Source organism: Bos grunniens, chromosome 28 (assembly GCF_055505025.1).
Source record: "Bos grunniens cultivar Pamir isolate PY7600 chromosome 28, Bosgru_T2T1.0, whole genome shotgun sequence".
NCBI classification, from domain to species: Eukaryota; Metazoa; Chordata; class Mammalia; order Artiodactyla; family Bovidae; genus Bos; species Bos grunniens.
Window position 1 is genome coordinate 23,329,161 of NC_141192.1, and position 21,137 is coordinate 23,350,297.

Here is a 21,137-nt window from a genome sequence, read left to right on the forward strand (position 1 = left end):
CTAAAAATTACTTTTCATCACTAGAGTAGGTTGGGCTTCCCTGGTGGCTCAGACAGTAAAGAATCCATCTGTGATGCAGGAGACCTGGGTTTGATCTTTAGGTTGGGAAGATACCCTGGAGGAGGACATGGCAACCCACTCCAATATTCTTGCCTGGAGAATCCCCATGGACAGAGGAGCCTGGTGGGCTACCATCCATGGGGTTGCAGAGTCGGACATGACTGAGCAGTAAGCACAGCATACAGAGAGTAGGTTTTTTTGTGTGTATCCAAAATGCTTCCCAGGTAGTACTAGTGGTAAAGAACCTACCTGCCAGTGCAGGAGATACGAGACCTTGATTCAATTCCTGGGTCAGGAAGATTCCCTGGAGGAGCGCATAGCAACCTACTCTAGTATTCTTGCCCACAGAATCCCATGGACAGAGAAATCTGATGGGCTACAATCCATAAGGTCACAAAGAGTCGCAAACAACTGAAGTGACTTAGCATGCACACACACAAATGCAAGTTAAAGCCTCATGAGAAGATTCATGTGAGTAAGGCTCTCATATAGGGGTCATCCCTTCATGGAGTAATGAGACTACAACACTATTAGGCCAAAGTTGAATGCAATCTAGTTGTTTATAAACTTGTGAGGGTCTATGACAGGTTACACCTCCTCACCACCACCCTTCCCCAGCCTCGAAATGCTTTTATAATTTAACATAAAGATGTGACTATGGAGATTCTTGATGACAAATATCATGTAGCTTACTTTTAAAACGCAATGATAGTTTCCAATAAATGAAAGAAGACAAAAAAGAAAAGATTACCAAAACTAAGGAAAAGTGGAAACACCAACATAGAAAGTGAGAAACATTTGGTAGTAGAATATTATTTAAGAAACTAAGAAAAGAATGCACAAAATTGGAGCATTGAATGTGATGTCATTACCGTGGTTGCTACTATTCCAAAATTATTACAGTGTTACCAGTTTAAGTACATATCGTATAAATTCTTGTCACATGCTAGCTTAGATGTATTTGAGGTATCATATATCTAGTTATTTTAATTTTCTCTACACACCATGACATTGAGGTAATCAGATCTATAGGTACTTCCACATAACTCATCTTTTTAATCCACAAAGTGCTTTTGTTATATTAACTAAAATGTTTAAGATTATTTGTGTCAATGCCAATACTGAAATATTTCTGAGGGAAATTAAATTACATGGATTTATGTTCACTTTGAAAGTAACTGTTTTTAGGAATCTTTTAAGAGAAGTATATACATCAGTTGATAGTATTAAATCTGTATGTTCAAAGGAACCTGAGAGGGATCAGCTAACTCAAGTACTGCCCCCACCCCAAATTCAGTGCAAACTTACCTATTCTTCTGGGAAAATGGTTCTGGGAGAGCCAATATGACTCTTCTGGGTATATAAAATCAGTTTGAAGCAAAGTAAAACTCTAATTTAAGCCTCTTGTCTTACAATCTAGAGTTCCCTCTATAACTTCGCACAAATTATTCAGTCTTCATGCCTTTATTGTCTCACTAGTAAAATGAGAATACTGGTAGCATCTTCCTCATTGTATTCAAAATATTAATTCCAATGAACTGCTTAGAAACTCTGCTTAGGACACTGAAGTGGAGAAATTGGAAGCTTAGTGTATTGCCAGCTGAAAAGTACAATGGTATAGCCACTGTGGAAAACAGTATGACATTTCCTCAAAAAAGTTTAACTTAGAATTACCACATGACCCAGAAATTCTATTTGTGGTGTGTAGATGAAATATTTGAAAGCCAGGACTTGGTGAGATATTTGTACACCAATGCATGTGCATTACTCACAGTAGCCAAGAGGTGGAGACAGCCTAAGTGTCCATCAGCAGAGAAATGGACAAGCAAAATATAGGTCTAGTGGAATATTATTCAGCTTTAAAAAGAAATAAAGTTTTGACACATGCTACAACAGATGGACCCTGAAAGCATCATTCTACATGTAAAAGCCACACACAAAAGGTCAAATATTATACAATTCCACTTTTATGAGGTATCTAGAATAGTCAGATTGATAGGCTGAAGAGAGGAGAGAATAAAAAGATTTTGTTTGATGGGTACATGGTTTCATTCATTTTTATTTCAATTGACTGGCTTATTTTACTCTTTGCTCTTTCTTTTCTTTACATCATATCTTCAATCTACTCATAGTGTCTTCTTCTCTTCAACTTTGGTTTGTTCTACTTCCTCAGGGCCTTAACCCCACTACTCCCCCTCTTCATAGGGGTACCGGTTCTGATAAAATCTGGTTCTGATTTTACTACATGGCCTCTGTGTAAGTCTTTGTTCAAATATTCAGTAGAGATTTGAATGCCTTAACCTTTTACATCATGCCCGTGACTACTAATGGTTGTTCTTGAATCGAATACCAGCCTATGATCTAAATACTTTTGAAAATGAAAAAAAAAATATGCTGAACTTGGCTATCTATGGCTGTTCTCTAAGAGTAAACCTTGAGTCAACTAATATCTTTTAGGGAGAGTTAATAAATATAGAGGGAACTATAATTAGCATGCTTAATGTACCAAGAAGCAAGGATAAATAAAACACAGTCCCTCCTATGAAGAGACTCATATGGAGCAGAGGTGTATAAACACTCATGCAATATGATAATTACTATTTGGTTATATGGACAAAGTACTTTTAAAAAACAGCAGACAGTTCACATTCTGGGGTATAGGGAATGGGACAGATGTCACAGTATGCAGTGGTATTTCAACAGGTTTGTAAAAGGTTAAGAGTCGTTTCCTCAGAAGGACCAAAGAATGGAAAGTGATGGAGCAATGGTCTTGAGGCAGATTCAGCTGTAAGAAAAAAAAAATCGTGGAAGTATGGAGATACGTGATGTGATCAGGAGATAAAGCTGAAGACAGCTGGAATGTAGGCTAAAATGAGGGTGGTCATTACAGCAGGCAGTATGGGACAGGATCTCTTGTGCATTTGAAAAATAAATGTGTTTGTCACAAGGAGAATGGCCTGGAGCAAACAGGGTCTGGGTTAGGAAACTATTTGGAAGGGTATTAAAATAGTCCTGTTAATATATAAGATCATTTAAAAAAAAATAGTCCTGTTAAACTAAGATCATGGCATCTGGTCCCATCACTTCTTGACAAATAGATGGGGAAACAATGGAAACAGTGACAGACTTTATGTCCTTGGGTTCCGAAATCACTGCAGATGGTGATTGCAGCCATGAAATAAAAAGATGCTTGCTCTTTGGAAGAAAAGCTATGAAAAACCTAGACAGTATATTAAAAAGCAGACACGTTGCTTTGCCAACAAAGGTCCGTATAGTCTAAAGCTATGGTTTTTCCGGTAGTCATGTATGGATGTGAGAGTTGAGCCACAAAGAAGGCTGAGCACCGAATAATTGATGCTTTTGAACTGTGGTGTTGGAGAAGACTCTTGAGAGGCTCTTGGACTGCAAGGAGATCAAACTAGTCCATCCTAAAGGAAATCAGTCCTGAATATTCATTGGAAGGACTGATGCTGAAGCTGAAACTCCAATACTTTGGCCACCTGATGCAACGAACTGATTCATTGGAAAATACCCTGATGCTGGGAAGATTGAAGGCAGGAGAAGGGGACGACACAGGATGAGATGGTTGGATGGCATCACCGATACAATGGACATGAGTTTGAGCAAACTCTGGGAGATAGTGAGGGACCGGGAAGCCTGGTGTGCGGCAGTCCATGGTGTGCCAAAGAGTCGGAAAGAACTGAGCAACTGAACAACCGCAACAAGATATAAAAAGGTCCTAAAGTTAAAGATGCTGTTTCAAAGGATAATCGACTGATTAGGTGATGAATGCGGTCAAGGGTGATCTGGTATGTACACATCTCAAACATAATCTAAAGAAAGAGGCCTCAGGAAGCAACATCATTCACTTTAAATTTAAGTCATGTTTAGCTATGCATAAGGAGTATTTGAGAATATTCTCTCCCACTTCTCAAGATATGTAGCTAAAATATTAGGAGAATGACACTGGCATGAATATTTCTTCTGCCTTAAAGAAGGTTTGCACATCATTCAAGTTTTCTTCTGCTTTTAGTTTTAATTTAAATATCAGGAGTCAAGTAGGATATGTATTTCTCGTAGTGTGCAGTGTTGAATCAGTTAAACTGAATCAGCTGCAGAACTGAAAATGTTCATACGAAATACAGCATGCCATATATTTCTGATACCACATCACCACTAAGGGATCTACACGAGTACTTAAAAAGTATGCACAGACTGTGAAGGCATAATGGCAGTACAATCGCATAAGTACAGTTGTTCAACTGCAGGGACAACGAAACACCAGAGACCGGAGCCTCTGCAGTGTACGCTGGGAGCTGTTGTTTTTGTTTAGTCACTTAGTCATGTCTGGTTCTTTGCGACCCCGTACACTGCAGCACGCCAGGCTTCCCTGTCCTACATTATAAGTTATTAGGTTAATAAAGCTCTAAAACTAAAGTCCGGGAATACTGCAGTTGTTATTACTAAAGGTAGGTTACGTTTCCTTAAAATTCAATGTGTTCCTCTTTCATAAAAAAGAAATAAGAGAATATCAGCATAACAGTTTCAAGCAATTAATTTCTCTCCTCCTGTACCACCAGTAATTTGTTGAAAATCACACCGGTGAGGTGCAGCCTTTAAGTTACTGAGTAGAAAAAAGATTCTTTTTATTGTTGCCATTATATTTTGGTGAAATCTGAATCTTGTGTCCAATATTCTGCCACACCAATGATTCCTATTTTCCAAATTCAAAAGTCATTTTTAATCCTCATTATTCTTTACTTTCCTATGGCATTTGGCCTTTTGAAAAGATTTTCTTCCTCATCTCGACTCTTGAATACCTTACTTTTCTACCTCCTTGGTGATTTCTTCTCTCATCTTTATCACTTGCGTTTTATCCTCTCCTCATACGTATTGGTGCTTTCCAAACCTATGTTCTTTCCTCTCTTCCATTATTTTTTTTTTAAATTTTTCTGCAACTCTGTTACTGTCTCCTCTTCCCAAGAAGATGAGTTTAGGGTCTACCTTGCTTCCAGGTCTTCATTGTACTTGTTATTGCCTCTTCCTAAATGAATATCACCTTATACTAATTTCCACTTATTTTTCAGATTTCAGTCCTTTGAAACATCTTTCCTTATGGAGCTGAATACCTCTCCCACATGTTTTAAGGCATCTTCTGCTCACCTTTACAATAGCCCCTACATTGTAACACTTAAGTATTGGAGCGTTTTCCTAACTGGGAGCCCCAGACCAATAGCATCACTATCACCTGGGAATTTGTTAGACAGGCAAATTCTCAGGCTCCAAAGCACATCAACTGAATCAGAAACTCTACTGTGTGGCTCAGGAATCTGTTTTAATAAGTCATTCAAGGGAATTCAGATACATTCTAAAGTCTGAGAATCACTGGTATGTTGCATTTGGCTGGCTTTGGTCTTCTTCCTCTTTTTGATCATGGGCTGCTTTAGAAACTATGATGGAATATTTTTCATTGTGATGTCCTTAGTATTCAGTGTAGAACTGGATACATTGTTGTTGAATAGCACTGATTTGTTACAATGCATGAACAAATAAATGAGTAAATGAATGACAACTTTTTTATGGAATTCAATTTCATATCTCTGATTGACTACTATGTAATTTGTAGAGAGAGCCAAGAGTCCCTTCAAAGTCAACCTCTGTATTAGAAAGGTTGACATCTAATACCCTTCATCAACAATGTCTTCCAAAACAGTTGCACACATCTGCTTTTACAACCCTGAATGACTTTTTAACCTCTGATCTCTCATTGTCTATCAGTACCATAATCATTCTCTTCATTAATCACGGAAGAACCTTAGTAATCACCTTTCTTTGAAGAATAACTTCATTCATTCTGAGTATACAACTAAAGCATATTGCCCATAGAAAGTCTGAACAATTCAGTTACACACACAAAATCAAATTAAAGCACTGAAATTCCATCACTCTGAAAGGACCATTTTTATTTGTATATATTTATCTAACTTTTAGTTCTAGCATATTTGCTAGAAGTGGCATTTTATGAAGAATGATGTTCTGTAATCTGCTGTTATTACACTATTGTGGGAATATTTCCATGTTCTAAAACATTATTTTCTACAGAATCATTTGTGTCTGCATGATATTCTTGACAATAATTGATCTATCCTAATTTAAATTATTAAAAGTCCTGTCGAAACTTTTTCAACACCTCTGCCATTGCAATCCAAGATCTTTCTTATTCGTGTATCCTATTACAGTAGCCTCCTTTGCCAAATTAATCTTTTTAAAGTGTGCTGCTGCTAAGTCGTTTCCGTCGTGTCCAACTCTGTGCGACCCCAGAGACGGCAGCCCACCAGGCTCTGCCATCCCTGGGATCCCCCAGGCAAAAACACTGGAGTGGGTTGCCATTTCCTTCTCCAATGCATGAAGTGAAAAGTGAAAGGGAAGTTGCTCAGTCATGTCCAACTCTTCTCAACCCCATGGACTGCAGCCTACCAGGCTCCTCCGTCCATGGGATTTTCCAGGCAAGAGTACTGGAGTGGGGTGCCATAACCTTCTCTGTTTTAAAGTGTAGTTCTGAGCAAATCACTCAAAAGTCAATAGGACTCTCCAGTACCTTCCAAATAAGGCTCCAGTCTTGAGCAGGACAGTTAAGGGCCCCTTATGCATACCCAGGCTCTAGGTGAGACTGCTTACCAATCTCATAGCATTTCCCCTGTTTGCTCGCCTTTTGAATATTGCCACTTCTCTCTTCAAATTCTTTCCCACCCATGCTGCCCCCTTCACTGTGAAGCCTCGCTAAAATTCCATGCCTTATCCTCCTTCTTTGCTCTATGTTTTCTTCTTTAATTCTTATAATCATAGAAGAGACCATATATTTTTATTAAATTCACTTACTAATTTCCTGGGCTTCACAGGTGGCTCAGTGGTAAAGAATTTGCCTGCCAGTGCATGATCTATGGGTTCTATCCTTGGGTCATGAAGATCCCCTGGAGAAGGAAATGGCAACCTACTCTGGTATCCTTGCCTGGGAAATCCCATGGACAGAGGAGCCTGGTGGGCTACAGTCCATGGGTTGCAAAGAGTAAGACATAACTGAGCAAGTGAGCAAGCACGTTCTCTCCTAACTGGAATATAAGCTCCATGAAGACAGTGATTTTTTTTTTTTTTCTTATGTCTTGTTCATTGAAAGAAAATGAAAGTGAAAGCAGCTCAGTCATGTCTGACTCTTTGCAACCCCATGGACTGTAGCCCTCCAGGCTCCTCTATCCATGGAATTGTCCAGGTAAGAATACTGGAGTGGGTTACCATTTTCTTCTCCTGGGGATCTTCCCAGCCCAGGGATCAAACATGGGTCTTCTGCATTGCAGGCAGATTCTTTACTGTCCGAGCCACCAGGGGAGGCTTGTTCACTGCCATATCCCTAAAACCAAGACCAGTGCTTGATACCTTCAAACAAACAAACACAAACAAAAAACCTCATAATATATTTGAAATATTGAATGATAATGAGTGGACAAATGAAATAATTGATCAACAATGAATATCTACTGGTAAAATTCTTCAAGTCCTCAAGGAAGTCAAAGCTTTTCTTCCTGTGATTTGCATACAACGAGGATTCACTACCTACTTGTCCAAAGTAAATACAAATGACCAGTTAAACATTATTCTTTCCTGAAACCTTTTCTTAGAATTGCTGCTGCAGGTGATCTCTCTCTAAAGACTGTCAATCATTTCTGTAATTATGGTATGTATTGAATACTCTACTGAGCTGGAGTTATATGATGTCCTCATTAAGTTACATGCAGTCTCTTTATAGGCAGATATCAATTATCTTTGTTATCTCTTGTAGTTCTTAGTACATTGATGCTTGACAAACAGTTCTAAAATTGATTACCAAAAATAAAATTAAACTATTACCAAAAGCAAAGGAGTTACACATGAGGGCATAAACAGATCTAATTAAAAAAAATTGTCATATGCACAAGGTAAGTATTCTGAAATAAATCACCAAGTGAACCTTCTGTATTTTTATAGATTATTAATGCTGCACTTGCTTTGGCTGCAAGACCCAAAAGTCAAGTGGTCAAAAAAACCATGGAAATGTACAAGCGCACATGGGAGAATCATATCCATGTCCTCACTGAAGCTGTAGATGACATTACAAGCATTGATGACTTCCTGGCTGTATCTGGTATGATTTTTATCTTTTAATTTCTGTGTTTGCTCTTGTCATTTTCTGCAATAGGATGATATGAAATATAATAAATTTTATGAAATATTATGAGATTTTTTTTAATGGTAGCCTTTCTAGAAGCAAAGTGCTACTATATATGATCTAGGATAATGAGTCTCATGCCTTGTAACCCATACATCTCAACAATTTACACTGCTTCTGAAAGAAATCTCCATTCATGGGCAAAGCATAATTGAAAATAATGGCTGGAAATTTTAGGCATTTCCTGGCTTTTCAAATAAATTAGCATTTCCCATCTTTTAATATAGTTATATCTCTTGATTTTCCTCCACATTTTTTGAAACAAGTTTTTCTTCACTCAGAAAAATAAAGGTAGGAAAAAGGAAAAAATAAAAATAGGAAAACTCTTTATTGATTTGAAATATAACACATACTTCAACCACCATATATATTTGAGTAGTGTTATTCTAAAGAATAAAATAAGTCTGAACATGTAACCACATCAATAACAGACAGGCATGAGATTCCACGTCAAACCTAGATGATTCTTTCATCACATAATAGAATACAAGATAGTTAAATTTCTCTCATAAAGACATATTCTCGGAGACATAACTCAGGTTTTGATTATACTGTTGTAACAGCAAAGAACTAAATACTTTTAAATATTTTTTATTTTCTTAAAAATATCTCTCATTAAAATATATATTTTAAGATATTTTCTTGAAATATGATGATCCTTTTTTATAAAATGAAGTTTCTCATGAATTTCAAACATCATTTTATATTTTTAAATGTTTCTTGATTGTATTTTGTCTACCTTATTGATTTCATTATATATGTATATATTCTCATCCTGAACAATAGTAACCTAGTGTATTTTCTTAACATAGTAAAGAAAAGAAAATATGTGCTAGTTAACTACTTTGACATTGTTTTATATCTTTAGAACTAAAAGTTTGAAAATAATAGAAAATGAACAGGAATAATATTAATATGCCTTGATACCACTATTCAGAAATAGCAACTAATGATATCCAGTTTATTTCCATCCAGCAAAGTCTTTATGCCGGAAGGAAATAAATGTTTTCAAATTATTGTGTCATTTTGCCTTTTTATAGGTAATAGTTGGCTGAATTTTCATGCATTATTGTATTTTTTTTAATGTCATATATCCATTCTTTTATTTTCACTTAGATAAATTTTAACTACTATAAGCAATACTTAGGCATATTTTTGTCTATTTTCTGTCTTTTGAGTATAGACTTTGCAATGTGAATTCAATCAGTATCTTATATTTGGTCTTTTGTAATTTAGTTGTTAAATGCTAGGTTCTGTTTTTCAGTTGGTTCTTTTGGTTACAAGGTGAAGAAACCTGCTCATGGTAGTTAATGTGAAGGCAGTTTATTATAAGTCAGTTGATGACCCAGTAGGGAGAATCTCCTGAACATACCAGAGCAGGAGCCATAATCACGTGATGAGAAAAGTGGGGAGCCTGGGAGCTGAGCAGCTGTGTAGGTCCTCAGAGCAGGGGCTCACGGCTTTCCTTTTAGTGCCGGATTCACCTGATCTGGCAGTCTCTGAATCTGCGCCTTTCTGTGAAAAACTTTAGCACTTAAGAATGTTTTGCCTGCATGTAAAAGAAAACTCATATGAGAGTTGCTTAAATAACAAAAATCATTAGTTATTTCATGTCATTAGATATTTAAGATAGTAGACTTACTATCCCTAACACACCAGAGGACATGGATAGGACTAGTCTCTACGTGTGGGAAGGAGTATCTTATCACTAACATTTTTTTAGAATTGCCAGTACAGGGTAGTGATAAAAAGTGAATTAATATTTAATGTGTTTCATTATTGTTTTTAAAATTCTCTGTAAAGAGTACACTCCATTATTTTCTGTCCTTGGGGTGGACAGTTCTTACTTTCCTGCCCTTTGATTGGTTGTGATTCAGAGTTATTCAGTTCACTTCAATTCAGTTGCTCAGTTGTGTCCGACTCTTTGCAACCCCAAGGACTACTGCAAGCCAGGCTTCACTGTCCATCACCAACTCCCGGGCTTACTCAAACTCATGTCCCTTGAGTCGGTGATGCCATCCAACCATCTCATCCTCTGTTGTCCCCTTCTCCTCCTGCCTTCAATTTTTCCCAGCATCAGGGTCTTTTCAAATGAGTCAGTTCCTCACATCAGGTGTCGTTTCAGCTTCAACATCAGACCTTCCAATGAATATTCAGGACTGATTTCCTTTAGGATGGACTGGTTGGATCTCCTTGCAGTCCAAGGGACTCTCAAGAGTCTTCTCCAACACCACGGTTCAAAAGCATCAAACTTCAGCACACAGCTTTCTTTGCAGTCCAACTCTCATATCCATACATGACTACTGGAAAAAACCATAGCCTTGATTGGATGGACCTTTGTTGGCAAAGTAATGTCTCTGCTTTTGAATATGCTGTCTAGGTTAGTCATAACTTTTCTTCCAAGGAGCAAGTGTCTTTTAATTTAATGACTGCAGTCACCATCTGCAATGATTTTGGAGCCCCAGAAAATAAAGTCTGTCACTGTTTCCCCATCTATTTGCCATGAAGTGATGGGACCAGATGCCATGATCTTAGTTTTCTGAATGTTGAGCTTTAAGCCAACTTTTTCACTCTCCTCTTTCAATTCATCAAGAGGCTCTTTAGTTCTTCTTCACTTTCTGCCATAAGGGTGGTGTCATCTGCATATCTGAGGTTATTGATATTTTTCCCGGCAGTTTTGATTCCAGCTTGTGCTTCATCCAGCCCAGCATTTCTCATGATGTACTCTGCTGCTGATGATGTTAAGGTGCTTCTGTCGTTTCTGACTCTTCACAACCGCATGGACTACAGCTCACCAGGCTACTCCTTCAATGGGATTATCCAGGGAAGAGTACTGGAGTGGGTTGCCATTGCCTTCTCCAGATGTACTCTGCATATAAGTTAAATAAGCAGGGTGACAATATATAGCCTTGAAATATTCCTTTCCCTATTTGGAACCAATCTGTTTTTCTACATCCAGTTCTATCTGTCCCTTCTTGACCTGCATACAGATTTCTCAGGAGGCAGGTCATGTGGTCTGGTATTTCCATCTTTTTAAAAATTTGCCACAGTTTGCTGTGATTCACACAGTCAAAGTCTTTGGCATAGTCAATAAAACATAGACCAGTCTTTTGTTAACCATTTATCAGCACTCAGAGCCCATCGTGAAAATCCCATTTCCTTTTGCCATCTATTGGTCCAGGAATATGACTGATATAGGCATCTGGGTTTCTCTTGACCTTCCCTCATGTTGCATCTCAAAGAGTTACACTGCTGCTGCTGCTGCTAAGTTGCTTCAGTCGTGTCCGACTCTGTGGACCCCATAGCCGGCAGCCCACCAGGCTCCTCTGTCCCTGGGATTCTCCAGGCCAGAATACTGGAGTGGGTTGCCATTTCCTTCTCCAATGTATGAAAGTGAAAATTAATAGTGAAGGCACTCAGTCGTGTCCGACTCCTAGCGACCTCATGGACTGCAGCCTACCAGGCTCCTCCATCCATGGGATTTTCCAGGCAAGAGTACTGGAGTGGGGTGCCATTGCCTTCTCCGAAGAGTTACACAGTATAACTTAAAGTAGGAAGGCAAGTTGGCTTGTTGGCTTTAACATATCAGGGAGGAAGTCTTTTCCAGCTAGTTTCCGCCAGATCTCCTCTTGTCATAGGTCAGAATTTGGTCCTGTATCTACTCCTGGACCAATAGATGGCAAAAGGAAATGGGATTTCCATGATGGGCTCTGAGTGCTGATAAATGGTTACCAACCAACTGTAGCCAGAGAAAGTAATCGTCCTAATTCATAGCACTTGCTTGAGTTCTGTGACATAAATACTCCCTTACTGGCAGGTTTCCAGCTGCCACTGAACTCTGAATTGGGAAGAGACGCCTAAAAATATAGCTCTTGTGAGCTGACATAAACTTATCCTACCAGTTTACTGGCCTTAGACTAGTCATAATTTAACTTTTCTGACTGCTGCTGCTGCGTCACTTCAGTCGTGTCCGACTCTGTGCGACCCCATAGACGGCAGCCCACTAGGCTACCCCGTCCCTGGGATTCTCCAGGCAAGAACACTGGAGTGGGTTGCCATTTCCTTCTCCTATGCATGAAAGTGAAAAGTGAAAGTGAAGTTGCTCAGTCATGTCTGACCCTCAGCGACCCCATGGACTGCAGCCTACCAGGCTCCTCCATCCATGTGATTTTCCAGGCAAGAGTACTGGAGTGGGGTGCCATTGCCTTCTCCCACTTATATGACTAGTCACTTACTATACAAAAAAAATTAGAGATTTTATCAGCAGGAACAAATGGGAAGTGGCTGTTAAGTAGAGAAAAAAAAAATGTGTTTTCCCCAAACTTAGTGGATGACTTAGTGGCACCCACTTGTTTCTTAAGTTTCTGTGTCTTCATAAATTTACCTTGTGATAGTTTAGCCTGAGCTCTGGTGCTGTTTCTTGTTACATCCAGTTCCCACAGATAATACTTGCAAATAGGGAGAGTCAAAGAGGCCCCTTCCTCATTGGGTTCTATCCTTGGTAAGAGGTGTACCTACTCTTGGACTAATAGATGGCAAAAGAAAATGGGATTTCCATGATGGGCTCTGAGTGCTGATAAATGGTTAACAACCAACTGTAGCCAGAGAAAGTAATAGTCCTAATTCATAGCACTTGATTGATTTCTGTGACATAAATACTCCCACATTGGCAGGTTTCCTGCCAATGATGAATCTGAGGTCTTACTCATGGCAAAAGCATTTTTTCTTGAAGGAAAAAGAAGAAGAACCTCAAGGGAGAGGTAAGCCAAGCAAAGAGAGGCATGGGTGCTAGAATAATGAGGTACAAAATTTTTAAGATAGGGCTTTTACATATTCATCTGTGGGGGTGTGGACTGACAGTTTTGATTGGCAGTTGCAAGTTATGTAACAACTGGCTCTATTATACATGTCTTTCCCATAATTCAGTCTGTTAAAATCAGATGTATATATGTATGTATAGAGTATTTATGAACCTTTATAGGCTCCTGGCTGCCTAAGGCCACTTGAGGACGTAGCTATGCATCAGGGGCACGTGTGCTGGAGTTGGAGAAGTCCTTGTGGTTAGTTTGCATCCACTGTGCATGTAGGTAACATGCTCTGGAATTGGAAAAGTCTCTGTGGTTATTTTATAGGATATCTATGAGCTCTCTTGGGCTGTACTGGAGTATGTCTAGGGTGGGGTTTGAGATCAGCTCAAATCTTTTTTGACTGGGCCACCCCTAGTTGCTCATGCCTAACTTCCTACCTAACACTAATGGCTTCTCAGAATTTTCCCAGTCAAATAAATGGGAAAGAATTTAGTTGACTCTATGCATATTTTTAGTACCAGTTTCAGAAGTCCTAAATTCAAGATCATAGGCCAACCTATGGATGAGTTACCTTTCTTAAGATGGCTAATCATAGTCACAATCTGCCAGCTTTTGTGTGGGACAGCTTTTGAATGACCTCTCTGGTACTACTTTACAACTAACTTTAGAATATGCTGTTTGTATTCACAGTTTCTCTGTTTGCCAGGTAGGGTGACTGACTGGCTAGTTTTTAGGATTTCATAGCTATGAATTACCTTGAGAATATTACATTTTCAAATTTTCAAGTAAGTATTTAATCTTTTTTGGATTTTCTTCCAGTAGTTGATAACAATGCTAAATTATTTTGATGTTTTATAAGGATAAAGAATAGGGGTCTTAAAACAACAAAATTCTGTAATGCAATTATTCTTCAATAAAAACAATACATTAAAAAAAAATAGGGGTCTTGAAAACATTCTTACTTTCTCCTGAGTCAATTGTTAAAAGTTATGGATTCTCAGGACATCAGCTCTCCATATTTTATATATATATATATACAAATGAACCCTAAAATCAGTGAGAAAAGATTCGTGGACTTTATTATTTTATTTTCATTAACAAAGGAATAAATCACGTTCATAAGACATTTGCCCATATATAATGTTTTAGCATGGCTAGATCTTCCAATCGGAGAAGGTAATGGCAACCTACTCCAGTACTCTTGCCTGGAGAATCCCATGGACTGAGGAGCCTGGTAGGCTACAGTCCATGGGGTTGCACAGAGTCAGACATGACTGAACGACTTCACTTTCACTTTTCACTTTCATGCATTAGAGAAAGAAATGGCAACCCACTCCAGTATTCTTGCCCGGAGAATCCTAGGGACAGAGGAGCCTTTTGGGCTGCCGTCTATGGGGTTGCACAGAGTCGGACACGACTGACTCGACTTAGCAGCAGCAGCAGCAGATCTTCCAATATGGATCAGGAGCTCTCGGGATAATGGCATTTTTTAAAAATAAAATACCAAACATCTTGGGTTTTTCTATTGCATTTCCAAATATAGTAATATCATTAATGATTTTAAAATTATGTGTTTATGTAATCACCAGTTTCTCATATACAGAAGTGAAAATACCAATTTTTAAAAATCGTTTTTGTTTCTTGCTGTACACAGAAAATTCCAAAAATAAGTGCAATCAGTCCTTTCTTGAAAATCATAAGGAATATAGTTACCTCACAAATTTATTATGTATAAAAATTTTATGTGCAAGAATAAAATGAAACAGTGACCCAAATCCACTTTCAAACTAAGTTCTCTAACATTCAGTTGTCTGAAAGAGGCTCTTTTCAGTTTAATGTTAACTTATGTAATACTATCGGTGTCATCTTACAAGTAATTAGAAAAAAAAATCTTCAAAATACATAGGTCCCAAAACTTCTGTCTTATCACTCACTACAGGGATTATCCCCACACCGTTAACTGCACATTTTGTCATTCTCTGAAAACACTGTAACAAAACACCTGTCAGAAATAGCTGGTCTGAAGATTCTTTGACCACATCAAGTTCAATCCTATGTTTAGAAAGCCATGATAAGATTTGATAAACTCTGTCTTTCCAGCCTACCATTGGACCTGATATCACCAGTTATCCATGTGGGAGTATAAAAATATTTAAGACCTCTGTTTAAGATGTGAGTTTCTAAGAGGAAACATATTGACACATAAACCATCCTTTTGAACTATTGTATTAATTGACTCATCAGATCAGATCAGTTCAGTTCAGTAGCTCAGTCGTGTCCGACTCTTTGCAACCCCATGAATCACAGCACGCCAGGCCTCCCTGTCCATCACCAACTCCCAGAGTTCACTCAGACTCACGTCCATCAAGTCAGCAATGCCATCCGGCCATCTCATCCTCTGTCGTCCCCTTCTCCTCTTGCCCCCAATCCCTCCCAGCATCAGAGTCTTTTCCAATGAGTCAACCCTTTGCATGAGGTGGCCAAAGTACTGGAGTTTCAGCTTTAGCATCATTCCTTCCAAAGAAATCCCAGGGCTGATCTCCTTCAGAATGGACTGCAGTCCATTGGACTTGCAGTCCAAGGGACTCTCAAGAGTCTTCTCCAACATCACAGTTCAAAAGCATCAATTCTTCAGCGCTCAGCCTTCTTCACAGTCCAACTCTCACATCCATACATGACCACAGGAAAAACCATAGCCTTGACTAGACAAATCTTTGTTGGCAAAGTAATGTCTCTGCTTTTGAATATGCTATCTAGGTTGGTCATAACTTTCTTTCCAAGGAGTAAGCGTCTTTTAATTTCATGGCTGTAGTCACCATCTGCAGTGATTTTGGAGCCCAGAAAAATAAAGTCTGACAGTTTCCACTGTTTCTCCATCTATTTCCCATGAAGTGATGGGACCGGATGCCATGATCTTCGTTTTCTGAATGTTGAGCTTTAAGCCAACTTTTTCACTCTCCTCTTGCACTTTCCTCAAGAGGCTTTTTAGTTCCTCTTCACTTTCTACCATAAGGGTGGTGTCATCTGCATATCTGAGGTTATTGATATTTCTCCCAGCAATCTTGATTCCAGCTTGTGTTTCTTCCAGTCGAGCATTTCTCATGATGTACTCCACATATAAGTTAAATAAGCAGGGTAACAGTATACAGCCTTGATGTACTCCTTTTCCTATTTGGAACCAGTCTGTTGTTCCATGTCCAGTTCTAACTGTTGCTTCCTGACCTGCATACAAATTTCTCAAGAGGCAGGTCAGGTGGTCTGGTATTCCCATCTCTTTCAGAATTTTCCACAGTTTATTGTGATCCACACAGTCAAAGGCTTTGGCATAGTCAATAAAGCAGAAATAGATGTTTTTCTGGAACTCTCTTGCTTTTTCCATGATCCAGCGGATGTTGGCAATTTGATCTCTGGTTCCTCTGCCTTTTCTAAAACCAGCTTGAACATCAGGAAGTTCACGGTTCACATATTGCTGAAGCCTGGCTTGGAGAATTGACTCATAGTGAGCTGTAATCCCAAGGAATTGAATTTAGAAGAAGGAAACTTTGATAGAAAAGGGAATGACTTGGATCATAAGATCTATTCAGTAATTACTAAGAACTGATTAAGTATGAGGGTTTGTGAAGATATGGCTTTTGTTTCACTTATTCTTTAATTTATTCATTAAATATATACTGCATAGTTTTAAATGCTAAACCCTCCAAAAGGTACTGGAGACTTAATAATGAGTAAAAGTGGAAAAGATAACTTGCAAGACAGTCATAATGATGGAGATTATTAGAGAGAGGGGACTACATGACCAGTGGAGGCAGTCACTGACAAGGATCTGGAATTTTCTAAAGAGGAGATTGACCACTTATTGATTAGAATTAGCACTGCTGTTCCTTTACTGTAACAGGTTTTTTGTTTTTTTTTTTCACTTTAAAGATAACATCTTATCAATTCTCTGTGAATTATAGTACTGGAGGATACTTGAAAATTTTCTTTATTCCATATCCTACATTTCTCTTTAATGTCCATGTCCATTGCTATCACTCCAGTTCAAGCCTCTGTCTCTTACTTGAATTGTCATGTAATCTTTCTAATTGATCCTTCTGCTTCCAAAATTTTGCTTGAAGGTTTTCAGTAGGTATTTATTGAATGAAAAAAAAAGTATTCATCTTCTTACTAATAATTTTTCAAGATTAATTTGGGAGGATTTATGTGTTATGCTTTCATTAAATGTATTCAACCTTGAAATGAATATTTTCTTAAAAATTCAAATTATGAAAAATACAAGCATTAATCATCACAGTGTTCTGTGACTTTGACTTAGTGACACAAATGTAACTCTGATACTGTCATCAAAAATGCTATAGCAAAGCCCTCTGTGTTCATGAAACTATAGTAAACTTGATCTTTCAGTTCAGTTCAGTTGCTCAGTTATGTCCGACTCTTTGTGACCCGATGGACGGCAGCATGTCAGGCTTCCCTGTCCATCACAAACTCTAGGAGTTCGCGCAAACTCATGTCCATTGAGTCAGTGATGCCATCTAACCATCTCATCCTTTGTCTACCCCTTCTTGTCGCATCTTCAATCGTTGCCAGAATCAGGATCTTTTCCACTGTGTCAGTTCTTTGCATCAGGTGGCCAAAGTATTGGAGTTTCAGCTTAAGCATCAGTTCTTCCAATGAATTTTCAGGACTGGTTTCCTTTAGGATAGACTGGTTTGATTTCCTTGCAGTCCAAGGGACTCTCAAGAGTCTTCTCCAACACCACAGATAAAAAACATCAATTCTTCAGTGCTCAGCTTTCTTTATGGTCCAACTCACATCCATACATGACTACTGGAAAAACCATAGCTTTGACTAGATGGTCCTTTGTTAGCAAAGTGATGTCTCTGCTTTTTAATATGCTGTCTAGGTTTTTCATAGCTTTTCTTCCAAAGAGCAAGTGTCTTTTAATTTCATGGCTGCAGACACCATCTGCAGTGATTTTAGAGCCCAAGAAAATAAAGTCTGTCATGGTTTCCATTGTTTCCCCATTTGTTTGCTATAAAGTGATGGGACCAAATGCCATGGCATCTGTAAAGTTTTATCTGAATCATTTGACAAAAGGAAATGAAAATAAATTTTCTTTTCCTTCTTAATTCTAAATTGTTGTTTAGTCGCTAATCTGTGTCTGACCCTTTCTGACCCCATCGAATGTAGCACACCAGACTCAGTAGAAAGATTCAAATGTTAGTTAATTGCCCATAAACTAAGCATTATTTAATCTCATATAATGTTTATGGAATAGGTGTTGGGATAAAAATGATGCATAGCACATATCTATGCAATGATTCATTAAATAATTATAACCAATTATCTATCATCACACATTCTTTTATGTATCCCTTCAACACCTACTTGAAATTTTAATTGATTAAAGGCATGGTGGTGTAAAATATATTCTTTTAACATTGAGATTTGGAACCATTGTTGTTTAGTTGCTAAGTTGTGTCTGACTGTTTGTGATCCTATGGACTATAGACCAACAGGCTTGTCTGTCCATGGGGTTTCCCAGGCAAGAATACTGGGGTGGGTAGACATTTCCTTCTTCTGGGGATCTTCATAACTCACGGATTGAACCCACATTTCCTGCATTGGGAGGTGGTTTCTTTACTCCCAAGTCACCAGGGAAGCCCAATATTTGAAATGATATTCTACAAAAATGAATTTTGATAAAAGTGTATGGGATATCAACTACATGCAAAGCAGTTTGCTGGGAAATGGAAGAGGATGCAAAGAAGGAAACAGAACAATATTTGCTTGTAGGGAACTCAAATGCTGTGCAATTAAAGATGGTGGGTATTGAGGGAAAGATTGATAAGGAGATGTCAGGATATTGAGGGAAGGATTGTTAAGGAGATAGTGGTTAAACTGAACTGTTGAATTGAACCTGGAAGAAACTGAAATAACAATTCAGAAAGAGAGAAAAGCATGTGAAAGTGCATGGTGTATTTGAGGGATGGCATGGTGACCGATATTATAGGAACAAAGGGTCCATCTGGATTAATACTGGACTCAGAAAATCAACAGATGACATCATATAAAGCCCTGAACATTTTTAAGAAAATGTAAATTGTCTAAAATTTTAAATGGTAGTGGCATCAATATTTCAAATAACTAACACCAGATGCTGAGAAACATCCTTATAGAAGTAGATAGTTTAGAGCAAAACAATGCTTTCTTTGCTCTCAGAAGTGACAATAAAGTAAACTCAATATAAAGCAGGTATTCCCTCACTCTCTCTAGCCCTCCTCCAAAAAATTAAAACATAAGATTGACACACACATCTGAGACATGACAATAGGAAGGTGAGGTGAACGCCAATTTGTTGACTTAAACTTAACTCAGGTTGAAACGCCAGGTGTGAATTTAGTAAGTAAAGGAGCTCTGCCTCATCAGAATAGTCCTAGGATAACTTGCAGCCAGGATATTGCATGCCATTGGCTAAAATCAGGAGACAGTCTTGTGGTTTTAACTTTTCTTACTCTCAGTCCTCTGTGATTATATTCTCATGTGATGATGTATGGCTGTCATTGCAGAGACTCCAGACAAATTATACACACAGTTTTACATAAGGAATGACAGGGGGAAAGGTTACATTCAAAAATGATTGAATGAGCTCCCCCAAAGTAGTCCCTATTGATAATTATATTCTGAAGTTCTGCCTATACGTACATAACTGAAGAGTAGTTTGGGCATGCCAACTGAAATTAAACACACATCATTCCATGTACTAACATGCAAGTTCACTCAATGCTCTCATTTGAATGAACAGTAAGTATACAGCAGGATTGTCGTTTGAATGTTATAAATTCAGTATTTAGAAAGTCTGTAATTAGGAGTTCTATTTTGACTTTATCAAAATCAGTCAGATTTAAGAATTTTTATCAGAACTCTAAGGTGGAGCTGTCATAAACATCAATAATCCTATTGATTAAATAGCACCAATCACTTGCGTTTTAAATTTGTATTGAGATATTTTTTAAAAATTCCTAAATTGTGCAGATGTGTTAACTACGTACTTACAAAGGGTATGAAAGATAAAATAGATCTTTAAGTAAGTATTTCTTTCATACTGTCTCAGTGAGTGCATGAACAGTTCTCAATAGCCATAGTATTTGCCAGAGCCAGATATACTGACAGGAATTTATAACAAAGAGTGTTTCAACTTTAAGCATATGCATTTTATCAATGTAATATGAATGATTTAAAATCCTTCATAGGGTGAATCTTGTGGACATTTTATGGTCAGATAAGGGATTACATGGGAAGTTTATCTTTGTGACATGATGCCTACTTCCTGTTCCCAACCACCTCCTCACCCCACCTGCTAATGAGTCTAATAGATGCTCTTGAACATTCTGAAAGACCAATTTTCAGCTAGAGATGAAGGGGTTTTAGGCAGGAAAAACAGGCTGATCCCTCCCTATATGTTCTGCAAAAGTCTTCCTCTGGACCCATAAAGAAGCATGCCCCCTGCTACCCATGTGGTGCAGATACAAGGTCTGAAAATATGACGCCATGTATCTGAGCTTGCAAATTTGTGTTGGCATAGACTCAAGGACTTTGGTAGCATCCTAGGAGATTTTTATTAAGAAAACAATAAAAACTTCCACTTACAGAGTGGCTCCAGAGCTTGTTCTATGAACAATTTATGTATATAGAACAAAAGCAGCCAAGAACTAGCTTTTCACAAAGCACATATAATTATCACTAAAATGTTACCTCTAAAAGAACTCTTATAGATTAGACATCAAAACAATGGATTTTATCTCTTGAATTTATGGAAAGCATAGAAAGAAGAGTCTGTTTAGAAAGGGTTAACTATGCTTAGAAGTGACAAGTCTGCCAAATCCTACTGGATCTATGATCTTCAGTAAATAAATGAACCTCTGACTCACTAAATGCTCTCCTCTAAAATGTTAATAATTATATCATTTTGCTATTGTCTGAAGGTTTGTGTCTCTGCAAAATTCATATGC

General features: G+C 38.1%; 1 protein-coding gene across 10 annotated transcripts in view; it reads left to right on the forward strand.

Moving 5' to 3' along the window:
* Window positions 1-21,137, forward strand: part of CTNNA3 (catenin alpha 3) — a 1,912,303-nt gene that overhangs the window by 1,279,757 nt on the left and 611,409 nt on the right. For all 10 annotated transcript variants that reach the window (XM_086381634.1, XM_086381633.1, XM_086381642.1 and 7 more), the window contains one exon: window positions 8,080-8,236. In XM_086381634.1, the coding sequence (XP_086237760.1) occupies window positions 8,080-8,236 (157 nt within the window). The remainder of the gene's footprint in view (window positions 1-8,079; window positions 8,237-21,137) is intronic.